Source organism: Perna viridis, chromosome 4, assembly GCF_037379345.1.
Source record: "Perna viridis isolate PV_CMFRI_1.1 ecotype Kerala chromosome 4, ASM3737934v1, whole genome shotgun sequence".
Lineage (NCBI taxonomy): Eukaryota > Metazoa > Mollusca > Bivalvia > Mytilida > Mytilidae > Perna > Perna viridis.
The window spans coordinates 35,610,824-35,638,644 of NC_142448.1; the positions used below are offsets into that span (position 1 = coordinate 35,610,824).

Below are 27,821 nucleotides of genomic sequence, written 5' to 3' on the forward strand. Positions count from 1 at the left end.
CCTGAAGTATTTTGGGAATTATAACAGTTTTGGGAAGACAAAAATATACTTAGGGATAATGGTTTAGCATTGTCTTACCATTTAAGTTATTAATTATTATCATTTTAACAGAAGTCTGTCGCTGTTTTGATATCTACATTTTCCGCCAAAGTAGAGTTATCGTTCTTTTGGCGTACATTAATTTTTATACCAGGACTGGTTAGATGCGGGTTTAAATTCCGTGTTTTGAGTAAATTAGTCTTGTTACAGAATATTGTTGTATATATTTATGTTTTATTCGTTCTGCATATTTGTCAGTCGAGTAAGGGTTGTGAACGTCTTTTATTCCGCAAAATTAGTGTATTTCGGGAAATTTCATGCGTTGTCGTCAACAATCTGACGTTGGTGTTTCTACTGAAAACAAAGTTGGTAAGTTCGAAATTCGACTGTCCCAGGGATCGGCTGTGTCTTCCCTTGACCTGTTTATTTGCCACGTTTGGACTTGTGAATATTTATATAGTCAACAGTAAGCTTTATAGCTCTTTTTATACACATCTTCCTGTATTTCAAGTGTTTTTAGACGGTGAATTCTGTAACGCTTTTACTTGAAGGTGCTGTTTTTGTTAGCCCAACCCCAGCCTAGATTTGATATTTTATTATTATCACTGATAATTATTTAGTGTTATATTTATACTTTTGTCTAAATTACTGACATTATGAAGGTTCTTTGACTTGGGTAACGGAATTGGTATATTGTTTTTGGATTGTCAAAATTATATTACTGCATAATAAACTATTCATTTTTATACGTGTTACATGCAGCTTCTATGCCCATCAGTTTCTGATTATTTCGTAGATTTCCGCTCGGTTTCCTAGTTTTACAATAAATGGATTTATTCCAGTTCAAAATCAACATATCTTTCTTATAGTCCATGGGCTGGAGGGTCAATATTGAACCCCAAAGCTCATAAACTTAATGATGATTTTCAGGTACCTTTATACCTCCCATAACCTAATCAAAATTTGTTGCCAAAGTATATTCTCGGATTCCTTTTCAGTATAAATCTATGTTTGTCCCCCAGTGTGTCAAAAAGCGAAGTCTTCTGTAACTTGATTGTTCCTGCATCTAATTCTTCCTAGAACATCAAGAATACAGAAGCTAAATAAATATAGGATGACCATAAAGCCCAATGTCTCAGCTTTTGAATGGTTCCAAAAAAGTTGTAGTAACACTTGCGAATTACTAGTTAAATGTAAAATATGCATCCCCACCCCAAAGAAAAATCGCTTATATTGACATATTTTTCCATGTCAAAACCCTTAGAGTATTTATGCTTCAGTAAACAAGCAGTTGAATCACTCACCTGATTGAATTTTGCCTAATCTATCATAGATTTCAAGATGTCAAGATGTTGACTGACAACTTCTAAAAAAAAAAAAACTCAAAAAAACAATAGAACAAAAAAAAGGACAATAACTCTAACAAAGAGTCGTCTGACAACTTTTATCCCTGAAGACTTTTGTGTTCCTAATAATAAGGATCATTTCAGCTATGGAAAGAATTTTGCTAAACTAACGGTTTGAGAGAAATATGCGAAAAAGTACTGTCTGACCCCTATGTTCTATTTTTAGTAACGGCGGCCATGTTTTTTGACGAATCATGAATCCCCACATTAGTTCTATGCAGTATACCCCAAGGAACATTCATACAAAGTTTGGTTTCAATTGGTCAAGTAGTGTCAGAGGAGAAGATTTTTGAAAGAAATAACATTAAAAATAGCAAAATCACTGAAAAAAGGCAATAACTTCAACATAGCTTAACAGATTAAAACCAAAATGTGACCAGAGATAGATCTCATCAACCCTATCAAGTTTAAAAAACGTTGGCACCTTTGGTTTCACAGAAGTTGATCATTGAAAATATGCCAATCACAAACTCGGATAGCATTTGGCAGCCATCATCTTTGATCAAATGATACCAAAAGTGACTTTTTTGCAGAAGCTCTTTTATACATCACTCCTGCCAAATATAGTTAAAATCCATTCCCGTACTTGCATGAGCAGATGATCAAATGGAATCAAAAGAGGAAAGTTTGTAGAGGCTCTCCTAATACATCATTTCCGCCAATTAAGTATCAGTAGTATTGCATATTCTAATACTATAGTATACCTTAACTGTATATTGCCAAATAGCCAATAAGGCACATGATGAGAAAAAAAGAAATAATCAGCATTTTCTTCAGCTTCTCATTTTCATTCCTAAGGGCCTGGTTCTGCAAATCAAGTTCCTGCATCCTAGCTGCTTGGTCTTGAATCTGAGTATTTAGGTGTTGAATCCAAACTGCTTGGTCTTGAATCTGAGTATTTAGGTGTTGAATCCAAACTGCTTGGTCTCGAATTTGATTTTCTTGATTAATTATATCATTAACCATTTGGTCTAACAAAATAAACAAGTTAAATTTTCACAAACATCTACTTCCTCTTTAAAGTAAAAGCTCAAAGAATTAAGTTAAATGAGTTCACAGTACATAAAGCTGAAACAGATATTTATTCAATTTGCTGCTAGCAATGTAGGTTTTTGCTCTTGTGAAAAAAGAGCATAAACAAATTTCATTAAATGAATATGTAAAAAAAAAATAAAAAATAAAAATAAACAGCTTTGTTTAATGAAGCATGATATGACACAAGTGGTTGAACCCTGAACAGTGGAGCAAGTGTGGGCAATATACAATAATTGTTTTTGACACACTTATGCATAGGGACTTACAATTCATTATGGACACAACAATTGTTGGACACTATATTGCACAAAATTTGAAATTCATATAAAAATTTGCCAAATCAGACCAAATTAAACAAGAGGCTCCCAGGAGCCTGATTTACTCACCTGGTTAAAGTTTGTCTTTCAAAAGCAATAAATTTAACAAGTTGTCCAACAATTTTGACTGGAGAAGACTTCGGTAGGACTATCATAAAGATCATTTCAGCGATTAAAAATTTCTTTCTATCTATTATAGTTTTCAAGATACTGGTTGAAATCTGTAAAAAAAAATCTTTTTTCATCTTTCAAGGGCAGTAACTCTTGCAAGCAGTTGCCTGACAACTTTGATTTCTGAATACTTTTGAAGGCTTTCAAAAACAGCAAAAAAAATCATCCAAAAAGGGCAATAACTCCAACAAGGGTCAACAGATTTTCACCAAAATTTGACAACAGATAGATCTCATCATGCTGAATGCTTTTACCCACGTAAGAATTTGGTTAAACCTACCGATTTTGGAGATACATGCAAAAATCTACTGTCTGACCTCTATGTTCTATTTTTAGTAATGATGGCCATATTTTTAACAGATCAAAAATCCAAACAATAATTTTGTGCAGGATACTCTCAGAAACAATCATCTTAAGTTTCATCAAATGAATTCAGTAGTTTCAGAGGAGATGTTTGAAAAAACTGTTAATGACGAGGACAATGACGAATGCCAAGTGATGGCAATAGCTTACCTGGCTATTGGCCAGGTCAGTGAAAAGGTTGATTTTTTAGGTTTGTGACCCCTTTAACCCCTTAATACTCAAACACTGTCCAAAATGCATCAAATCTGCTGATATATTTTTTATTATAATTAAATAACAAAATCTGCACAAAAACAAACAACCTACATGCTTTTTAATAAAGCATATATTTTTACCATTTGCTTGAGAGACACAGTACCAATCATCATGTGAAAGCAATATACCAAATGTCTATGTATTCTCTCCAATGGAAACTGACAAATCTGTAATGAAAATTTCCCTTATGTGCCCCTGAAAATTATAAAATTTCTCACATCATCAAGAAAAAAAATTTCATAGTTTTAATATCTGGGCAAGTCTGGATATTAAACTAGATAAATTTATTTCTCTTGGTGTGAGAAATTTACCCAATCAACTTACTTTCTTATAGATTCCATTATAATTAAGCATTACCTCCAATAGAAGAAAAGTGGATTGGGTGGACTGAAGGACATACAAGGTGATTGCTATATGGTATAATAATACATGTAATAATAATGAGTGGGGATACTGTTTCTGAATCCAGTTTTGGATCTTTTGTTCAAACACAACTTAGTGTAAAAAATCTGTTGTTTCTATAATAGATTGCAAATAAAAGGCTTTAGAAAAAAACCATTCATTCAGTTCTCACTTGTGATATTACATACATTGCCATTTGAGATACTTCGAGTCACTTTGACGTCACTTTGATAAGAGTACTCAAGGGAACCAAGGTTATAGCGGTAATCCAGGGACAAAGACCAGACATTGAAAACAGACAAATAGAACAAAGAACATATAGTAACTAAAATCATACATACAAAGCAACAAAAGTATATGAGCAACTAGGACTAGGAGCATGGACCAGGTGCACCAGTAGGGTAAGCGTCCTCTGCTTTTCTAGAAACATCCGCCGAGTTGCTCATGAAAAGTCAAGTCCGGGGTAGACAAACAAGGAAAGACAAACTATGACCCGTTGAATAAATCAGTTTTCATGGTGCTGATGGACCATCATAACGATCCACGATTTTATGATGACCACCATAAAACTTCTGTAGTGATGACTTCAATCTTGTAGCAACATAACCCTGTTCCAGAAGCCTATTTGTTAGACTTCTAGCGAGATACAAAAAGTCTGCGTAGTTTCGGCAAGCTCTGGCATAAGGTATGAGTTGTGATATGAACACTCAATACGCAGGAGCCGAAGGGATGTTGCCACAGATGAAAGGAAAGTTGACAATTCTGAATGATTAGTCATCACGTTTGTCGTAAAGTTTGGTCAATAGTTTTCCTTTACCATCCATCTCTAAGTGTAGGTCAAGATATGTACAAGGTCATAACAAGATTTATCTTGAACGTAAGATGAACCTTGTCAATTACGTTCTGCTCTCCTGGTTGTGTGAATAATATTTTAAAAACATTTTTAGTAATGAGATTTTCACACATGTAAAACAATACTTTTTGCTGTCAACATTTTAAAAATAAGCATATTCATATGCCACTCAATGCATATTTTTATTAGGATATGTATTACAGTACATGAACCGGTCAGTGCAACAAAAATTGCAACCAGTTTCTGATCAATCATCGATCCATCAAACTCAGGTACGAGAACACAATTAATTCCCCTTGGTTTTCGTTGTATACGAATATAGTTCCAACTTTGGTAGTAGGTACCTTCCACATTTTTTCATATTTTTACTGGAAACTTATTTGCTGAAGTTTTGCCTCTAATTGGTAGAAAATAGGTTAAAATTACATGGGATTTTTTTTCATTAATCAATTCTGACTAAAAGTTGTGATTTAGTTCAGTGGAAGAAGGTTAAAATTTAGGACTTTTAACTCAGTTCATTTGTCATGTTTTCCCCATCTCCGAGTTATATGTATTAATTTCAGAAAATGATGGTAAAATTTTCTACAATTTATATATAAAATCCTGTTTGTACATATCTTTAGGCCAGAGAAGTTTTATTCAGTTTGCGCCGGTGGAATTTTTTTAATCTGTTCAAATGTGTATATTGAAATGCACTTGAAAATTAATTGTGGTCTTGTGCCCTCAGATCCATTAAATCGGTAATCGCATCACGTGACCACAGAGCAGTAAATATATTTTACAGATTCCGTTGTTTTATTTGTCAATTTTACACAAACAAACATAATGCAGCATATTAAAATATCAATTAATACTTTGATTTTACATTTGTTTTATTTTTAACAGATTATCCGTCATTTCACACAACAAAACTGCAATCAGATCGGTGACCGCTCATCGGTTATCGATCCGTCATCGATGTGTCAAACCATTGCGCAGATCGGTTCATGGACTGCACTTAAACAATTTAGTGAATTTATGCTTTGTACATGCATATGTTACTCTTACCAAAAGACTTCTTTCTACTTAGCATACCTTGAGTATTTTCAAGGTTATTCTTAAGCTCAGAAACTGTTGGGAAGTGGTCTGTAAATAAAATGTGCATACTTGATTAAACAATATATCAGAAAAAAAGTGTTTCAAAATTACTAACATTAACTGAGTGAAACAGATAACAATATTATATCATTTAATTTCTTACTTACCAGTGACTAAATATACATATAGGAATTATCTCCGTTTCAAATTCTCCCAACTTGTCACACACAGGTGACTATGATTTAAACATACATCATATCCGGTTATCTGTGTGTGAGTAGCCTCAGTTTATTGGGCGGGATCAAAACAACACGCTTCTCCCATGTGTTCTTAAAATTTTTAGTATTAGTAAGAAGACTTTTCTAAGTTATTTTGATTTGTTCTTATGAACAATGTCTGTCATCAAACATTTAACGGTCGAAGCAATTCGGGAGATTAGTTTTTCGCATGTTTTGGAATTCTCAGCAATGTCGAGAAAAGCGAGTTAAGATTGTAAAAAGAAAAGAGTATACAAAACTGTTGAATTGCAGAACATAATGGAGAATTTAGAATCAAGTTTTGACTGTTTTATTACGCAGTATAGAAAAACTATGTCGGATAATCGTCCATTAGGGGTGCATAGACTGCTTATACCAATGGAACCTAATCTTGATGAAGATTTAGGAAGCCCTACAGTATATTTGTATAGGTCAGAAATCTCTTTGCACCCAGACATAACTGAGAAATCAGAGCTATTGGGTTTGTGTTCCTCCAACGAAGCTTCTGATCCTGGACAAAGGTCTAGTATTTCCCACTACAGGGAGAATAGAAAAGATCAGTTTAGCTGTCAATTATCCAACAAACAAAACAGCATCAGCCTAACAATTCCTACATTTAATAGGGCTGATGGCATCTTACATTCAACTTATTCCAAATGCATGTCTGTTCATGCGTCCAATTCAATTACATCTTCTTTGTTTTTGGAAAACAAGTTCCCAAGACTCATCAACTCTTATTCCAATTACTCAACATTTGTTATCTCATCTTTCTTGGTGGAAATGGAGCAAACATGCAGAAAAGCCAATTTTTTGGTTCAGTCTCAACCCTCAGTCACGATAACAACAGATGCTTCGACCTCAGGTTATGGGGGTGTCATGAACAATCAAATATTTCAAGGAACATGGTCGGAGTCTCAGAAAAAGATTCATAAAAATTGCCTGGAAATGGAAGCAGTCCATCTTGCTCTGAAACATTTCCTGAAACAGTCAAAAGGTAAACAGTTTTGATAAGGTCCAACAACACAACTGTGGTTCAATACATAAAAAAGCAAGGGGGAACAAAATCCCCCAGTTGTGTTATCGGACTTGGAATCTTTTGAATTTGGCAACTCATAACATTGTTTTTCTAAAAGCTGTTCATTTAATGGGCAAAAAGAATATTTTAGTAGCTCAACTGAGCAGAACCAAAATCAGACCAGCAGAATGGACACTTTTAACAAGAATGTAGTTCAAACCCAATTCAGAATGTGGGGGAGTCCTTTAACAGATTTGTTTACCTTGGCAGAAAATTGTCAGACAAAAGTTTTTTTGCTCTTGAATTCAGCATTCAAAGGCTTTTGCACTAGAAGCTCTGACAATTCCTTGGGACAAAAGGTATGGGTATGCGTATCCACCAATTTGCATTAAACTTGAGTCCTACATTATATGAGGCAATTCAATTGTCAGATTTTGCTAATAGCTCCATTATGGCCAAGAAAACACAGGTATCAGTTGCTAATTGCTGTACCAGTAAGGCTACCGGTGGTTCCAAATCTGTTAAGTCAACCAAAAACTCAGATTTTCCATCCAAACCAACAAATGATCAGTCTGACTGCACAGCTACTCGCAACTGAAAAGTCGAAGCAGAAGGTTTCTCTGAAGGGGCTAGAGAGTTGCTTTCAGCCTCATGGCAGAAAGGAACTCAGAAAGATTACTTCTCCAAGTTCAAACAGTTCAATAGCTGTGTAGAGCAAGGGAAATTGATCCCACTTCAAAATCTTTGAATCAGGTCACTGAATTTCTGACTGATTTATTCAGTAAGGGTTTACAATAGAGAACTATTGCTGGATACCGTTCTATGTTGTCAAACATATTACCTCCAGTAGATAAATTTCCAATAGGTCAACAGCCTTATATAGAGAGGCTAATCAAGGGAGTTTTTAATTCTAGACCTCCAGTTACAAAACTTATATCTGAATGTGATTTACATATGCTAGAGAAAAATCCCTTAGAACCATTAGAGAATATGAGTTGAAAGAGTTAACTTTCAAGAATGTGTTCTTAATTGCTGTTACTACTTTCAGGAGATGCAGAGTTCTAAAGGCTTTAAGAACTGAGGAAACAGCCAAGATTTTCGTTCCTCCTATTACAAAAAACTCATTATTAGATCAACATAGAGCTCTTCTACATTATTTAAAGAAAACTTAATCTTTTAGGAAAGTAATATCTTAAGATCAAAGCGGCAAATTATTCCTGTCTTTATTAGATTCACACAAACTTGTGACTTCTGAAACCATTTAAAAATGGATTGTGAGTACCATAAACATGATAAAAGTCAGTCTGGAAAGATATGTGTTATTTTTGTTACAAATGGACTTGATTGTGTATGTGTGAGACTGTGATGAAAATTCACAACTCACCACCAGTGATGTAGGATTGCTTAGAAATCTGCAATATTCCTATATGTATATTTAGTGACTGTTAAGTAAGAAATTAAATGATATAAAATTAGAAATTTAATCAAGTTACAATTACATGAATGGATAATTTCTTACTTACCAGTCAACCTGCCCACCACCGCCCCAGTTGTGAATTGGAATCGGGGTTGTTTTGATTCCATTCAAACTGAGGCTACTCACACACAGGTAACCAGATATGATGTATGTTTAAATCATTGTCATCTGTATGTGGCGAGTTGGGAGGATTAGATACGGAGATAATTCCTATATGTATATTTAGTGACTAGTAAGTAAGAAATTATCCATTCATAAAATGCTAACCTGATTACAAATTTCTAATTTTCAATCATTATATCAAAAGGTATTTCTCATATTTTAGTGAATTTAACCATTTCTGGACTTGCTGTGCAAATACTGCTACTCACATGTGACTTTTTTCATTCTTAGCAGATATTACATGTATAAGGCAACGATATATAAGTTTATTTCCTATTACACCTTTGAAAAAATAAAGTGGGTAGATAGGAATTTTTAAAAATTATTTCACAAATCTTATTTTTCTTACATGGAGTCTATGGGAGTAACATTCAGACATAAACTGTGCTTACTAAAAAAACTAGAGGCTCTAGCGAGCCTGAATTGCTTACATGGTAAAAAATAGACTTTTTAGCTTTTAAAGCTGGACTCTAGACTTTCCTTAGTTATCCATCACGTTTTCATATGATCAAATAAATCTCTCATTGTCATTTTTCGACTCTTCAAGGGCAATAACTCCAATATTGATTAAGGTCTCACTAACCACTTCCGAGTCAAATGGCCACCCCCCACCCCCCACCCCCCTATGTAGTACCAAAAACATACTGAACCTAGACGTATGCATTGTAAGTGCTTATTTGTGTGTATTATGATTAAAAGTAGTCAAAATGAAGCTGAGAATGTGTACTTTAAAATCATATATGTAATTAACTACAAAAGTGTATGAATATTGGATATCTCAAAGGAGAAGATTTTCAAAGTTGGAAATGTAAAATTTGGTAAAAAAGATCCATTTCAGGACCCACTCTTTCACCCTTCAACAAGACTTTCTGAAATTTTGTACTGGATCCATCCCATCATGCTTAACAATTTTACTCCCTGCCAGATTTTAGATAAACCAAACTGTTTATGAGTTGTGTGCAAAATTCTGCAATTTTAGTAACAGTTTGTTTAGTAACAGTATGTTTTTTGCAAGATCAAAAACCCCCACGCACAGAATGTTAAAGAAGTTCTTCGGAAGGTTTATGTTCATCTTCTTTTCATTCCATCCAGTTGTTTCAGAGGAGAAAATTTTCAAAGTTGGAAATGTAAAATTCGGTAAAAAAAAATCCATTTCCGGACTCAAACTCATTCATCTGTCAACGAGACTTTCTGAAAATTTTTGCGTAGGTCCATTGCATAATGCTTAACAATCTGACCTTTTGCCAGATTTTAGTTTAACGCATATCTTATTGAGTTAATGTCAAAATTCTGCATTTGACCCCTATGGTCTATTTTTATATGCCAGTCTAATATGGGAAGTATTATGGTATACTGTTGTCCGTCCGTTGTCCACACTTCGGACAATAACTCAAAGCCCTTTCACCAACTTTTATGAAACGTTGGTGAATTGTTCATAAGCTCCATGTTTCCATGTTATGATTTTTTTACTTAAAAAAAAGGGGGCCTTTTCCAGTTTTCAGACAATAACTCAAAAACAATTTCACCTACTTTTATGAAACTTTGGTGAATTGTCTATATCTATTGACATAAGCTCCCTTTTGATTTTTATGAATTTCAAATTTTTCGTTTCTGTGATACAAATTTTTTTACTTAAACAAGAGGCTCCCAGGAGCCTACATCACTCACCTTGTTGAAGTTTGCCTTTCAAAGGCAATAAATTAAAACAAGAAGTTGTCCAACAATTCTGACTCATGAAGTCTTTGGTAGGACTTATCACAAGATCTTTTCAACAATTGAAAGTTTCTTTTAATCTATCATAGTTTTCAAGATATTGACTGAAAACTATAAAAAAAAAAGTCATTTTTCCCCTTTCAAGAGCAATAACTCTTAAAAGGAGTCTGAAGACTTTTGTAGTCCTTATAATATGGATCATTTCAGTTATTGAAAGTATTTGGATAAACCTAACAGTTTTGGAAATATATGTGAAAAACTACTGTCTGACCCCTATGTTCTATTTTTAGTAATGGCGGCCATGTTTTTTGACGAATCAAAAATCCCCACAACAATTCTATGCAGGATGCCCCAAGGAACATTCATACCAAGTTTGGTTTCAATTGGTCAAGTAGTGTCAGAGGAGAAGATTTTTGAAAGAAATAACATTAAAAATAGCAAAAATCATTGAAAAAGGGCAACTCCAACATGGCTTAACCGATTAAATCCAAAATTTGACCAGAGATAGATCTCCTCATGCTGAACACTTTTACTGGTGTCAGAATTTAGCTAAACCTAATGGTTTAGGAGATATATGTGAAAAACTACTGTCTGACCCCTATGTTCTATTTTTAGTAATGACAGCCATGTTTTTCGACGAATCAAGTAACCTCACATCAGTTCTATGCAAAGTACCCCAAGAAACATTCATACCACGTTTGGTTTCAATCAGTCCAGCAGTTTCAGAGGAGAACAGTTTTGTATAATTGTTAACGACGACAACGACAGACGACAACAACGGACGCCAAGTGATGGCAATAGCTCACATGGCCTTTGACCAGGCGAGCTAAAAAGGCAATAACATGGCTTGATGAATTAACATAAAAATTTAATCACAGACTGAACTCATTATGCTGACACTATTACCCATGTCAGAATTTTGCCAAACTTTACTTTACGTTTTTGGAGACATATGGGAAAAACTTCTGACTGACCCCTATGTTCTATTTTTAGTAATAGATGCCCTGTTTTTTTTTAATGAAAAAGTCCCCATATTAGTTCTATGCAGGATACCCCAAAAAACATTCATACCAAGTTTGGTTCTAATTGGTCAAGTAGTTACAGAGGAGAAGAGTTTTGAAAAATTGTCAACGACGACAGAAGATGAAGACGATGGATGCCAATTGATGGCAATACAATGTAGCTCACATGGCCTTTGGCAAGGTGAGCTGAAAAGTCATCACATTTGTCATATTTTTCCCTTTCCACTGATTTCTAACAGTAGGTTAAGATATAAGGCTGACTACATGGTGTTTGTAGTGTCCTTTATCTCAAGTTATGTTTGGTAAATGTGATATACATAATCCCTGAACCTAGGAGAGTTAAAAGACAACACATAATGTACATTCATGTAGCAGAAAATGAGAAAGGATGCTCTTTATTTTGGATAAGGTTAGTTATAAAGTCAGCCTCATTAGAGTAAAGGAATATATCAGCCAGTAGTGAAATTTGTTCCCAATGGCATGCCTTCAGTCTGTTGAAAAACATGTTCACTACACTGGACCGATATGTTTTCTATATAAAAAATCTAGCTTTTATATTGTGGCTTACTGATTTCCTGAAGTAATATACTAATGATAGCATATATTGCTGAAAATATGGCTCAGTTCATCAAGCTAAAAATCAAAACAAAAAAAACAATAAAAGGTGCACATCATCAATATACATACAACACTGGTTAAAGTTTAAATAATTTTGGTTCAATACTTCTTGATTTACAGACTACATACAGTAACATAGAGTAATGAAAATTTGCATGTTCAATTTGAAAAAATGAAGGGAAAAAAGTAATCATATTTCTCCAAAATATGAGGCACATATTCACAATCTGTATATAAATGATGTACATTGTGTAGTATAGGTACAACTCTTTTTGATTTACAGACTACACAAAGTAGGTGCCCCTAAGTGTGACAGGTGGACAGACAAGAGTTGAGCGGCTACTAGACCTGTTTTATCTAAGTCAATCAGGTAAATAATAGGGAAGATAAGGTAGTAGGAAACACAATTTTTTTTAATATGGCCCAACATCGTCAAACAGGTTTTTTTGTTTTATACTACTTTGCAGAAAGGTTGGGAGACTTTGAACTTAAAAGTTGTAAATTATGTTTTTTTTTTTTTTTCAAGAATAAGAGAAAGAGTGTCTTGTAATAAAATAATATGTTTCTTATAATGCATGGACTAACAGATCTTCTCAATCTCAATAGTTTTTAAAATTACAGTATTCTAAATTCTTGCTTGAGTTCTAACTAAAAGTGCTGTAATTTAAGAAGCTATATTTTATACCAGTCCTTATGAAAAGTTCAAAATGTTTTCAAGCCTCAATTGTTTGACTTGACCTTGTTTATGTGATCTGATGATAATACTAAAAAAATACCAGTATACAACTTGAAAGAAAAAGTTCAAATTTATTTTACTATACTTCATATTAACCTTAATCAGGCCATGGAAGTCAAAATTTACACTTTCCATTAATACTCTTAAAAATGCATCAGAAACATTTTAAGAGACAGAATCAAGGAAGATTTAGCTTATTACAACTTAACTAGATATGCATTTACTTACCCGATTCACAGTTTAACTGATGAACAGCCTCGATCATGTCCTTTGCATGAAATAATGCTGCTAGTTGTAACACCATTCTATCTCTTTCTTCCTTACTTAAAATGCCTGCTCCTAGAATAGAAATGAATTCGTGATTATTTTCTATGATCAAAATCAGATAAATCTCATGACTAAAAATTTTCTACCTCTTCCTATTTATCTAACTATAAGCCAAAAACCACTTAGTATTTTATGTGCAATAACTCTAATGAGGACTTGTTTTACATTTTAGACCCTCAAAAACTGTGCAGGTCTTGTACATGTAATAAGGATTATAATTCCAACTGAAACTTTATACCTATCATGATTTTCAAACAGTCATTGTTGGCCTTTCAAGGGCTGTAACTGTGATAACGAGACTTCATAAAAATGGACCATTGAGGAGTTTAGTAAGTCTTGTCATAAGGATCATTTCAACAATTAGTACTCAAGCCCTAAACAGATTGAATAATAAGAAAATACTTCAAGTTGAATTTTTTTTTATAAATAATCTACAATTATCAGAAAGATTTTACTGTACAGTTATTCAATAATATATGACACAGAAAACAATACTCTGAACCAAGTTATTTTCATAAGCAATTTATTATGACTTATCAAGTCATTTTAAATGATTACATAATTGAACTAGAAAACATTGTCAGCAAAGAGTTATAATGGATATATCATTTTTAACTGTCAACAGTTGTTCATTTTCAAATAAAGTAGATGATGTGTTTTTGAACATTAAAAAAATTTATACACATGTATCTGTCAAATTATCCCTATTACATTGATAAATTTCTCTCAAAATGAAATGAGTGACACAATTTGTTACACCAAGTCTCCAATGGATCTTTTCCCAAATTGTTTTGTAGGGTTGAAAGTTACTACTCTCAATACTGAAAATATAGACCAAAAAATCTACTTACGACTGTCCTTCAATAATACTGGAAAACAGATCCAGTACAGAGTTTCACATGACAATTTCTCTTACCGTTTAGCATTTAGCAACAAACAAATATAATGTATTCTGTTTACCAACATGTCTCTATAACTTTTATTTCTATTGAAATACTAAACCTCACAAAATGTGACAAGAGGCTTTCGAAAAGCCTGAATTGCTCACCTGGCAAACCATGCCCTATTAACTAAGTAAAGCTATCATGCTTTGTTGGCATGTTCAATAAAAAAATGCTGAAAAAGAGCATACATTGATGAATGCTTAAAGTTCAACTGAGCACCTAAGTCACTGTAAAATGTTTGAAATGCCTTCAAAGTTTTTTTTTTAGAACCTCTGGAAATAATTTAAGCAGGGGTCCCCCTATACCCTGTTTTGCTACCAGATCAGGGGGGATTAGTCAACTATATTTTTGCTTAAAAAGAGTATACAATGAATTTAAATCATAGCTATACAACATTTTCATCATCACCATTCAACTCAGAAGACAATGCTTACTAATATAAACCAAATATTGTCGAAAACCAAAGCAAGTATAAAAACAACAGCTCTCAAAGAGCTTGAATCGCTCATCAGGCAAACTATGCTTTATTAAATAGTAAGTAAAGGTATCATGCTATAACCATGTTTGACAAAAAAAAAATAGCTGGGAAAGAGCATATTTTGAATTTTGATAAATGCTGTAAGTTCAACTGAGTACCTAAGCACTGTAAAATGTTGGAAATGCATTTAAAGAGTTTTTAGAACCTCTGGAAAAAATTAAGGTCAGGGGTCCCCATATGCCCTGTTATCGCACCAGGTGTCGGGTGCATTAGCCCATTATACATTTGCAGAGAAAGAACATAAAATGAAGTTAAATTATGGCTATACAACATTTTCACACAAGACACCATTCTATATAAAGCAAATATCATTGAAATCAAAGCAAGTATAAAAATTAGTGGGAAAATGGCCATCCAGAAAAAATTTTCATCATCACCATTCAACTTAAAATACCATGTTTCCTACGAAACCAAAAATCTGAGCAAATGGTGAAAATGACTGCAAAATGGCTGCCAAAAAAATTTTTAATACTGCCAGTCAACTGAGAATATCATGTTTATCTTATGAGTAGCTTTCATCTTCATTATTCTTCATAATTGATGAAAAAATAGCAAAAAAGCAATTTGACACTTATGTTCACATTTAGTAATGACTGCCATATTTTTCTACCAATGAAAAATGTCACACAAACAGTTTGTGCAGAATACCCTATGAAACAATTACACCAACTTTCATTAAATTTTGTAGCATGGTTTCGGAAAAGAAGATTTTCAAAATTGTACACATGAAAAACAACAAATTTTGTTTCAGAGACCATAACTCCTACATCAGATAATGAATAAATTAGAAAATTTTAGCATATGTCCGTCTTCCAATGTCGAAAAATATCACCCCATTAAAAATTTTGCTAAATTCAAGGGTTATTTAGTTATAAATTAACAAAAACTGTTTTTTTTTTTACCCCTATGATCCATTTTTAGGAAATTTTTTGATTGCTTTGTGCAGGATACCTTAAGGAACAATCATGCCAAGTTTCATTCCAATTGGTCCAGTAGTTTCAGATGAGAAGATGTTTGAAAAAAGGTAACAAAGACAGATGACAGATGGACGCAAAGTTATGATAATAGTTCTCACAGTCTTCAGGTGAGCTAAAAATGAACAAAGTTAAAGGTAAAAATGAACTTCAAACATTCATCTTTGGTGACAGTGGGAAATAATAATTTGCAGAATGATAGCAGTTTTCATTAGAAGAAAGTGAACAAGTCAAGTTGTTCTTCTCTAAATTGACTGTTCAGATATCATCTTTCAAATGATGTACAGTATTATGGTATTACAGTCTGTCCCATTAAGCACAACTATCTATTCTTAATAAGATGATTGAATAAACTAAAAATAAAATCAAGCCTGCCTTAAAAGACCTTCCAAGGAGAAGCAAATTCATGGTCACATTAGACAGGGCCCCATGCAGGTCTTGGTGTCGAAAGAATAGGCCCGCAGCAGAGCTAAGCTTATCGTAAAAGGTGACTAAATAGTGCTCAGAACCCTGGCCGAAGGCTAGGGCGCTCTGCCCACAGAGCAATTGGGTTGTGTGCCCCAGGTGGTAGAATGGGGTACCCTGGCGTGTTACATGCTGGGGTTGTCAGGCTATAATACGGAAAACCTGACCGCAAACCATAGTGGTGCACCATGTTGGGAAAGATGCCACGTTCCTTGCATGTTAAAAAACCCTACTGTGGTATTCTCCCGGAGTAGGAACCATAGGGCTCTGCCACAGGAGGCTAAATTGCCCGACCCTACCCATCTTTCCCTATTTCCAGTGGCAATCAAAATTTCTCGACCCCATTATCCTTGTGTCCCATCCCATTTTTCATTTCGTCATCATTTCATGTTCATTTTATCATCCACTTCATGTTCATCGCCTGAATATAGCTGAAATATTGCTGCTCGGGTGTTAAACCCCAACAAACAAACAAACAAACATTAGACAGGTGGTCATTCTATACAGCTTTATTCAACTTAGAGAGCACTACACAGAGATATCTTAATCATAATTTTTAAGACACATTTTGCTTAATACAGGTCACTGCTAAGACAGGTTTGACTTGAATACCAAGCGAATCAAACTTACCTAATCTTTGTATCATTGAATTTATTTCTTGCTCGTCGAAGTTTGCTCTTTCAGTTGAGAAGCTGAATGTTAAGTTTCCTGAAAAGATAAAGATAGTTATGACTAATGTGTTAATCAGACAAACTTGAAAAAAAAAGAATTTTTCTAAAAAAAAAATTAACATTGGAGAACTTTTCTTTACAAATTTTGACAGATGTTCAACCTTGATCAGAGATGACAAGAAAGGATGCAATATTCAAACATGACACAGCTCTTAGGATGGATTATTATTAAACGTTAAACAAGATTTGGAACAAATGACAATAAGTTTTAAAATATGCAATTAGACATACCAGATCAAAATGCTCATTTATGACCTCTATTTGACCCCTTTCATTTCATTAAAACCTTTCTTTTATGGTATGGAACTGAGTAATACAATATAATAGAGATACATACACCTTACTCATGTTTATATTGCCTAGATACCAGAAAAAAATGTTTTGTTTTATCCCTATAAAGTTTGGTCGCTAATTTCTTCCTAGATGTAGTAATTATCCCCAAAATTGCCTGACTTGTTTAGCATGCAACCTAGTGATACTAATTTTGTAAAGATCTATACTAATATACATGTACTTAATCATAAAGTTAAGTTTTATGAAGTTTTACTTTTCCTAACTAGAAATATTGTGAGCAAATCTCACTTATTGATACCCCCCCGACTCTGCTTCTTAAAAACTAAGTACCACTAGGAAACCCCAAATGTCATTCAGATAGAAAAACAAAAGATGCACAATGGCATCATGTAATAAAAAATAAGTGAAAGTTTCATAGAATTCCATTCAACAATTTAAGAGGAGTGTGAAATGGTCCCCATTGGTCGACCAATGACAAAGTGTATGCTTTGAAGCAGGAAACTCCAGAAATAATTCAGACGGAAAAATAAAACAAGAGGCTCCCAGGAGACTGAATCGCTCACCTGGTTTAAGTTTGTCCTTCAAGGGCAATAAATTTAACAAGGAATTGTTCAACAATTTTGACTCAAGCATCTCAGCAATTGAAAGTTCCTTTCTATCTATTATAATTTTCAAGATATTGGCTGAAAACTGTAAAAAAAAAAAACCAAAAAAAACAAGAGGCTCCCAGGAGCATGAATTGCGCTCACCTGGTTAAATTCCATATTTCAAGGGCAATAACTCTTACAAGAAGTTGTCGAACAATTTTGACTCCATGAAGACTTTGGTAGGCCTTATAATAAGAATCATTTCAGCTATTGAAAATTTCATTCTATCTATCATAGTTTTCAAGATATAGGCAGAAAACTGTAAAAAAAAGTCATTTTTCACCTCTCAAGGGCAATAACCCTTACATGGAGTCGTCTGACAACTTTGATCCCTGATGGACTTTTGTAGGCCTTATAATAAAGATATTTCAACAATTGAAAGATATTGACAAAACCTAATGGTTTTGGAAATATGTGCAAAAAACTACTGTACAACCCTTGTTTTATTTTTAGTAAAGGTGGCAATGTTTTTAACCAATCGAAAATCCAAACGGTCATTTTGTTCAAGATACTCTAAAACAAAATACCAACTTTCATTGAATTCTGTATAGCAGTTTCTGATGAAAAGATTTGTGAAAGTAATAACATAAAAAACAGCAAAAAATGTCCAAAAAGGGCAATAACTCCAACATGGATCAACAGATTTTCACCAAACTTTGACCACAGATAGATCTCATCATGCTGAATACTTTTATCCATGTCAGAATCTAGCTAAATCTAATGGTTTTGGAGATATATATGCAAAAATCTGCTATCTGACACCTATGTTCTATTTTTAGTAACGGCGGCAATCGATCGAAAAATCCAAACAGTCATTTTGTGCAGGATACTCTAAGGAACAGCCATTATTATAAGTTTCATGCAAATCTATTTAGTAGTTTCAGAAGAGAAGATGTTTGAAGGAATTGTTAACGACGACAACAACAACAACGACAAGATAGACGCCAAGTAGAGCAATAGTTCACATGGCCTATGGCCAGGTGAGCTAAAAAAGATCATTTCTTATCTTTCAAGGGCAACAACTCTTGCAAGAAGTCATCTGACAATTTCATCCCTCAAGGCTTCTGAAGGCCTTATAATAAGAATCATTTCAGAAATTGAAAGAGTTTGGCTACAACTAACGGTTTTGGAGATAAATGCAAAAAACTACTGTCTGATCTTTATGTTCTATTTTTAGTAACAGCAGCCATGTTTTTCGACCAATCAAATATCCCAACATCATTACTGTGCAGGATACCCCAAGGATAAATCATACCAAGTTTGGTTCCAATTGGTCAAGTAGTGTCAGAGGAATTTTTGAAAGAAATTACATTAATAGCAAACAAACATCGAAAAAGGGCAATAACTCCAACATAGATTATAACGAAAATTTAACCACAGATAGTAAACACTTTAACCAAGCCAGACTTTGGCTTAACCTAATGATTTTGGAGATATATATGCGAAAAACTACTGTCTGACCCCTATATTTTATTTTTAGTAATGGCAGTCATGCTTTTCAACGGATCAAAAATCCCGACAACAGTTCTGTGCAGGATACCGCAAGGAACATTTATATTAAGTTCTAGTCAAATTGGTCAAGTAGTGTAGAGGAAAAGATTTTTGAAAGAAATAACATTAAACAAAAGGCTCTCAGGAGCCTGAATCGCTCACCTGGTTAAATTCCATATTTCAACGGCAAATAAATTTAACAAGAAGTTGTCCAACAATTTTGACTCAAGAAGACTTTGGTAGGACTTATCATAAGGATTATGTCAGCAATTGAAAGTTTTTATCTATCATAGTTTTTAAGATATTGGCTGAAAACTGTTTAAAAAAATGTCATTTTTCCTATTTCAAGGGCAAGAACTCTTATAAGGAGTCTTCTGACAACTTTTATGCCTGAAGACTTTTGTTGTCCTTAAAATAAGGATCATTTCAGCTATTGAAAGAATTTGGCTAAACCTAACGGTTTTGAATATATAATGTACAAAAAACTACTTTCTGACCCCTCTATTCTATTTTTAGTAACAGCAGCCATGTTTTTTTAACGGATCAATAATCCCAATATCAGTTCTATGCAGGATACCGCTAGGAACATTCGTACCAAGAAGAAGAGTTTTGAAAAATTGTTAACAATGACGGATGCCAAAAAGGAGGTGCACTGGCATCATGTGATGGAGAATAAGTGAAAGTTTCAACAAATTTCATTCAGTGCATTATAGCGGTTTTTGAGGAGTTGCTGATTAGAACTGGGCACCTTAGACACCATGTACTCGTTCTTTTCTGTTATAAAAAGAAGACACTTGTAATTTTGTGCATGCCTAAATTAAACACCTTTGTAGATAAAGGAATGATTTGGGAAATTCACATCAACTTGGACAAATTGTTCAGAAATATCATTTATAAAACTATCAAAAATGGGGTTCCAATTGGAGATAATGGGATTTTTAAGTGGGGCTAATTTACAAATTTCTGCAATTAAATAAACTGATTAGGCAGTAATAAATTTTAATAATTAATATCTTTTTAATGTCCATGCATATCAACCACAATCATGACAATGTCAAGATATAAATAAAATGCTTTGTAAGTCAAGTTTATCAACACACAAGGGACAGTAGAATTGATCAATTGTGACTTGTTCCTGCTAAGTACATGTAAAATACTTAAAAATAGACAGCAATCTGAATCACACTGTGCAATTAAATTCTTCAGGCCTAACTTAGGTTTGTGTCTAAATGACTGAAACTTAACAGACACAATGAAAGTTCTTGTGTCCTCAACTACTAGTGTTGATTTGTTTTCTTTTGATGAACCCTCCTAATTTTTTTCAATTTGTTTAAATTTTCAACTGATTTATATGCTTTTGACAGTGTATTTGATGTTGATGGAGATTTGTTCTCAATGCTAACATAGGATATTACAAATGATTTATTTTTTCTTTTGAGATGGTTCATCTATCACAGTTTGACTCAACTTATCACTTATATTTTCCCTCTTTCATGTTTTATTTTATTTTGATTTTTCCTTTTCTGTCTCCTCCTGGATCAGTAATTTTCAGAGTTTTTTCTTCAGTTATAGCTGTGCCATACAAAATTTGTACTTTTCTGTTTTGGATTCTCAGTTTGTTTTGACTTTTTAAATGTTTCTACTCTCTGTGCAAACAGTACCTTGATTGACCTCATGTCTGTATGTGTTTCTTGCTAGGCTAATTTGTTGATGACACTGTAAAGATTTGAAGCACTGAGTTTTTTTCTGGAGAACCTCTGAGTTGCATGGGAAATTCCTAGTAAGGAAGCTTGATACGTGTTGGCAACTGTAGCTGTGGCAGTTGAGAATGAAGGTAGCTGTTCATAGGTATTTCTCATGCATATGTTTGTAAAATAACTGCATTCAAGTTTTTTTAATGGGCTTAAAACAGACTTATCCAGGGGTTGCAACATGTGAGAACTATATGGAGGAAGAACACTTAAAGGAACATTTTGGTTTCATGGCAGATTCAGTGATATCAATTGTGATGTGGTCAGAGTGTCCATCATGAATGTTGAGTGACAGGCACAAGAAAATGATTATTGAAAAAATGCAAGAAAATATCAATGTCATCTAGCAATCCATTCAGAGATGTACTAATATACAAAATGCAGTTAGTACCAATCATTCCATTGCTCACTAACTCATAGGTCAGATGCTGACCATTATATGTATAATAATGTTAGGAGGTTTGGTCTCACCAAGTGTGCTCACCACAGCCACTAATGTTGTTGTTGATATCCCTGAAGTAACAGAAAATACATCACAGCTTATTTTGATGCAGCAACTTTAACACTTGGTAATTGCTTGCCAAAAGGTTAGAATAATTTATGTGCTTAAAACAATTTTCCCATTGTATCACTGTAATAGTCAATTTTTTATTTATTTTTTTGTTTTGTGGAAGTACTAAGATCACACAGCTACTGCATATACAATGTAGACTATCAGAAAAAGCAAAGTTATTTATATTATAATATGTAGCAACATCATGAATTATCCAGATTACAGGAACATACTAACTGATGCTCAACAGGGTTTCCACAAAAAAAGATCATGTGGTTCACAACTAATAACAACAGTTGATGACTTTAGTCAAGAGCCTAGTCACGAAAGGACAGATAGATCTGATTCTACTAGATTTTTGAAAGTAGTGTCACATGAACGGCTACTATACAAGATGTAATACTATGGAATAAAGGCCAACTTGATAACTAGATTGAAGACTTTCTCAGTGAACGTCATCAACAAGTTAAGAGGATTAATCTGAATAATTTGCCCTTTGATATTCTAACAGGTTTACATGGATACAATGGCCTAAATCTGGAAATTACTCTGAAATTTTAGAACACATCTGCCACCAAAAACTTCCTTTTGGACTTGACTCAGTGATTCTGTCAAATAGACATTTGAAGGAACTCAATATGTTTATAAAATAATCACAGTTAAAAACTCTCCTGAATTTACTGGAACACACAGCGGAAATTGCCATTTTCATGCTCACTTAACAACATCCGATTGAAGCATTCATGCACTATCTTATACTTATGAACTTTGGCAATGTACTTCATCAAATCAACATTGAGAAGGACTTGGCAATCAGACAGTTAATTATAAAAGATAATAACTCCAACAGTTGGTTTATTTATGTAAAAATGTTCCAGGAAATTTTGGTTTTAACTTGCAGGATAATATGCCCATGCAGTAAGAATGTTTGGAAATCTCAGTAAAGAGAAAAATCTCTGAAGGTTAAATCAATGGCAGTAGGATCAACACATGACGAATGAGAAAGGCTAATATAAAATCACAACTCCTGTCTTGAGTGTATATACTACAATCAAACCATAGTGAATTTAACCAGTAAAATTTATAAAAGTTAGTCCTGTTTGCTTGTTAGGTGAGCAGAATGAAGATATTGAACATTTTTTGATGCACTGTGACAAGACAGAACAAGTCAGAAGCCTGTATATGATCTCATTGTGATCTATTATTCAAAACACTGATAGTAACCTGGAAAGATTGATATTTTATAATGACAATAAAAAGTTGATTCAATTTTTTGATGGGTGTCACACATCCTTCACTTCTGATTATATTGCAGTCTGACATTGGTAAAAAGATTGGAGTTTCTAGAGGACTTGTATTTGCCTTGCATAGAGAGGGATGCACTCTATTGAAGTTGACATTTTAGACACTACACAATACAAATGCCAGTCAATAAGGAGGAAAGCCATAAACAAAATAAGTTATAGTAACAGTCAAATACATGTACATGTGTAGTTTACAATATTACTATAAGCCCCTATAATTTCAAATGAGTATGTACATTCAATCAGTTTTGTTTTGATAAATGACATCAGAGTTGTGCACAAAGCCCTCTAATTTTTGTTGGTGCCCTACATGTATTACAATTATAACCAACAGGATATTCAGGGGCGGGTTTCGGCGGGGAGCGTGACTGGGGTGGGCCCCCCTAAAATTTGCAAACAAACTATTTTTACAATTTTATAGATTTCGTAAAACCAGAAACACCATGTACCGTCTGCAGTATGTTAGGGAAACAGAACAACCTTTCCACAGGTGCATGAATGGTCATCGAAGTGACTACAAATGTAAACCAGTCCTCCCTCTAATTCGTCCTCTTAAATCTGCCATACACACCCAGAAGGATCTCCACAACATTTTTGTAACGATCATAGATCATATTAACAACTCGTCAAAAAGTAAGAGTGTGTAGGGAACTCTTCAGAATGAAAAAACTACAATTTCTCCTTATGGAATTAATGAGAAAAAATAATTCATTGGTAAGTCCTGGTCTAAAGCGGGTACAGCGCTATGCTATACATCAATAAGCCCTACTTACCTAGTTAGTTTTAGGCTGAAGAAGAATATCGGTTATCCGAAACATTCATTTTAAATTTTGCCATCATTTGTTGATGCTGAACATATTTAGATGTTTATAGCGAGCATCACAAAGCGGTGTGAGCTCTACGGTTATTACATGTTTTATCTAAATTACCCTTATGGTTCCCCAATATACTAATGTAAAAAAGTCATGTCCCAGAAGTAACAAAAAATGACTGTCCTTACAGAGAAAATTCATCACTTCCTTAAACCAAAGAAATAAAAATACATACATGTAGGTTATGTTTCAGTAAAATTAAATTATCTTTCCTGATAGCTTTCAAGTCTTTCTCTATTTTTTTACTTATTACAAGAAGTGAATATGATGTTTTTTACAAAAAAGTTCGAAAAACATGTGGATGTACGTAAGTGTATCTCTGCTGTTATCACTGTCACTGTTATAAAGAACCTAACCCGCCTTGGAAAAAAATATAACTCTGATTATATTATCCATGGCTTATCAACTTAATGGTCAATTGGGCAAATTTTGATGACGTTATTTGCCACTTTTCAGACAATGAACATGCTTAAGGTGCAGGTAAGATGCAAAGAAAGTTAATTTCATCATTTGGCCTCTGTGTTCATGGAAAAGTTTATGTATATATATATATATTGATGCTCCCCAAAGAAAATGACTTCAATTGCTTTTTTCTTGTACATGTACATGTACCAGACTACATGTAGCTCACTAAAAGTTCCTTCTGCAGCAGCGATTTTTAGAAACAAATGAGATTGAAAATAATACAGGGACATTTTTCCTTGATAAAAAACTATCGAATATTTGTACATAACCGCTCCAGCAGAAGGCAAAACTGTTTTACGTCTGTCTGTATGTCCTTATGTCACAAAATAATTTCTGCAACTATTATGAATATGTTTGATATTTCGTCACAAGCTTTATATAGGTATCCCATATCATGTGATGCATTTTAAGACCTGCCGGATTCCTTATACCTTTTTGCCAACTTTATTGTTTTTACAAATTACACACTTAATATACAAAATTTTCATCACTCTTTTCTCAAATTAGCAGGATTTGAAAGGGCCTATATTGTACAGCACATTACTTTATCCAACACCTTTCTGTGTCCAGCAAACTACTGTGTTCCATTCTTCATTATGCCTACAATTACTTTGTCAACTCTTGCCCTAGTCACAATGAGCAGGGGTATAAAAGTCATTCATTTGGCAAAATCTTTTTGTGTTGAAAAACTTTGGTAATTGGTTTGATGAATTAGGGTGGGCAGCTTCCAAAGTATGTCCGGTCTGTAATTTTCAGCCCAATTGGCTATAGCCATGGTCAGCTTTTGCCATCTCATTGCATCCTTCGTCTGTCCAGCATAAACTGTTTATTCAAAGATCTTCTCCTCTTTAACTAGTGAGCCAGCTGGAACCAGACTTGGTCATAAAAGTCCTTGGGTAGTACCCTCTAATAAGATGTTTTTTTCAATTTCGCACCTCATCCAAGATGGCGCCATCACAGAACATAATGTAATATTTGACCCTATGGGAAAACACAGTTACAGATCTTTTTTATTTTGAATTACTATTTCAATTCAAACCGGTCATAATAGTCCCTGGATGGACAAATTTAAAAGATACAATTAGGTGCTATCCAAAATGGCTGTCCAGAAAACATAGTTTAACATTAGACCATATGAATATGGGTACATTCACAAAGATCTTTTCTAAAAACCACTGGCCCAACTAGATGTTCCTGCAATAGTCTTTTTGGAAAATGTGTTGGACTGTCATAGAGTCAGTGATGGTCCAGGTGAGCGAAACAGGCTCTTGAGCCTTTTGTTTTCAGACCTAGGCTTTAGAAACATGGCACTGGGGACTGGTAAGGGTCACCAGGGCTCGTTTCCACAGAGATGTCCAGCGTGTCCCCAGGTGGCGGATAGGGGGAATCCCTCTCGTTGGGGGTAACCAGGTCATAATAGGAAAGCCTGGTCGTGGACCATAGTGGGAAACCATGTATGGAAAATGCCACACTCCATGCACTTTAAAGATTCCTTGTAGTTTTCGATAAGAGTACGCCTCTTGGGGCCGCTACGTTCGGCTCAATTTTCAGTCCTTGTATATCCCTACTTTTTCAGTGGCAGTCAAAAACTGTTACCCTGGCCTTACCACCCCATTCATTTCTTTTAACAATTGTCTGAATTGATTTACTGGTTCTTGTCCTGAATATACATGTAGCTGAAATACTGCTCGCTGGACATTAAATTCCTATTAATCAATCAATCAATCAATTAGATATATGGTGTGTACAAATGTATGTACAATACCTGTAGAACTGTTGAGTACCAGGTAGCATCATTTTAGCTTGATAATTTATCTGCAATAGTTTGTTGGGGTGGGGCACAGTCCCATTTCCAAATTATAAAAAGAAAATGTGGTTTGCTGTCAATTTGACAGCTCTCTTGTTTAACTATTAACCAGCGAGACAGTGCTTTTCTCTTATTCAGATTGCCAAGTGAATGTGTCTAGAACTACTTATTCACCAATAAAATACACTTGTTACAAGGAATTTATAATGTTGTTTTTTTCAGATTCAGCATGTGCTTCTCATCCAGATGCAGATGCAGTTGCAGTAGCTACAGTCTGTGATAATGAATCACAGTCATCTACTTTTAGCCTACTTTTAGTACTTCATCACGCCAAACTTGGTCTAAAGAAGCAGTCTTGAAACTGATTGAATTGCACACAGAAAGTGAAAATATGTTTATAAAACCTGGAATTAAAAAGAAATCAATGTGGGAAAGTATTGCAACAAAAATATATGAACTTGATCAATCGTTCAGTGTTAGTGGGGTACAGTGCGAGCAGAAATGGAAAAATATCACTAAAAAGTATAGAGATGTAGTATATCATAATAACAGATCAGGAAATGATGTCAAAGAATGTCCATTTTACAAGGAATTAAATGATTTTTATGGGTACCGACCAAATGTTAAACTGGAGATCCTAAAAGGATCTATGCCAGGATGTAGTAGCAAAAATGTTGACCAAAACAACAATTGATGAATGCAGTGATGATACTAGCACTGAAAGTTCCCCTATTCCATCATAATATCTAACAATGGCGACTGAACCAAAAAATGCAAGAAATATGGAGGATCTAAAGAGAAAGTACTTAATTTTCTACAAGATATGCAGAAAGAAATGAAAGAGAGTCAGAAAGCAATCTTAAATCAACTGAAACAGCAACATGAAGAAAAAATGGAAAATGAAGATGCTAAACTTATGTTGATGGCTAAATTAGTTGATAAAGTTACAGGGTGCAACTGACTTTGGTTAACTGTCATTGACTGTTATGGCAATCACACTTTAATAGTATGTACATGTACTGGTATCAATATGGCTAGTGAAAAATAGACTAAAAATTAAAAAACTTCCCTACACAGTTTTTGGGAATCACCATTTCATTTTTAGGAGGAAAAAGGGGTTGTGCTATTTGGGTATTAATTCACCCTTTCCCTGTAGAAATCAAATTGTAGTTCGCAGCTATTTGCATTTGGAAGCACATACATGTATATTTTAGTCTATTTTTCACTAGTTACATTGATACCAGTACATGCATATATGTTTTTAATGATTTTTTAAAATTTGTGTATTCAATATAGGTCAGTTGTACTTTTGTTGTCAAGCCCCAAACTATACTGGTATTGATATGTAATTGTCCATTCAAACATTAGTATTTATGTAAACAGACTGACATCTACTCAAATTAATTATTCATGTTAATATATTGAAAGCCCACCTACTTCATTGTGTCCTTTGTGTCAATCTTAATTGTTTATGTGAACTAGAGCCAATAAGGAACCAGAGACAGTTGGGGAATTAATAGGTCAATTAAAGGTGTTATATAGGGCATTGAGGAACATAGAATAGAACTTTGAATAGGTAAAATATAAGTTGAAATTGCAACCGGTCTAAATGTGATTGCCATAACTAATGTTTCATTAATTACATTGGTACACTTTAATAATATCAAATATGCTAGAGAAAGCATTTAATTTTGAAAGCTCAGTGTTTGATGATATTGCACAGCAATTGATGGTTATTTT

The 27,821-nt window shown here is 34.0% G+C and overlaps 2 protein-coding genes across 9 annotated transcripts in view; one reads left to right on the plus strand and one right to left on the minus strand.

Moving 5' to 3' along the window:
- Window positions 1–26,519, plus strand: LOC148619896 (uncharacterized). 4 transcript variants are annotated; one of them, XM_088580299.1, is made up of 5 exons: window positions 4,903–7,169; window positions 8,239–8,899; window positions 12,466–12,552; window positions 15,674–15,811; window positions 26,304–26,519. In XM_088580299.1, the coding sequence occupies exons 1-2, from the start codon at window positions 6,455–6,457 to the stop codon at window positions 8,253–8,255; spliced, it is 732 nt and encodes a 243-aa protein (XP_088436425.1). In that variant the 5' UTR covers window positions 4,903–6,454; the 3' UTR covers window positions 8,256–8,899; window positions 12,466–12,552; window positions 15,674–15,811; window positions 26,304–26,519. The 4 variants fall into 4 exon arrangements, 2 of the variants coding, with proteins under 2 accessions (XP_088436425.1, XP_088436424.1); XM_088580298.1 differs by lacking the exon at window positions 26,304–26,519 and adding an exon at window positions 16,990–17,231; XR_015921667.1 differs by lacking the exons at window positions 4,903–7,169; window positions 8,239–8,899; window positions 26,304–26,519 and adding exons at window positions 1–408; window positions 16,990–17,231.
- Window positions 1–27,821, minus strand: part of LOC148619895 (uncharacterized) — a 42,449-nt gene that overhangs the window by 5,588 nt on the left and 9,040 nt on the right. For 2 of the 5 annotated variants that reach the window (XR_015921665.1, XR_015921662.1), the window contains 5 exons: window positions 16,797–16,874; window positions 13,147–13,257; window positions 5,889–5,966; window positions 2,150–2,416; window positions 1,344–1,405 (listed from right to left, as the gene is read on the minus strand). Coding sequence is in view for 1 of the 5 variants with exons in the window: in XM_088580296.1 (XP_088436422.1) it covers window positions 2,151–2,416; window positions 5,889–5,966; window positions 13,147–13,257; window positions 16,797–16,874 (533 nt within the window). In the remaining 4 variants the exon portion in view is untranslated. The remainder of the gene's footprint in view (window positions 1–1,343; window positions 1,406–2,149; window positions 2,417–5,888; window positions 5,967–13,146; window positions 13,258–16,796; window positions 16,875–27,821) is intronic. The other 3 variants (XR_015921664.1, XR_015921663.1, XM_088580296.1) reach the window with 3 other exon arrangements.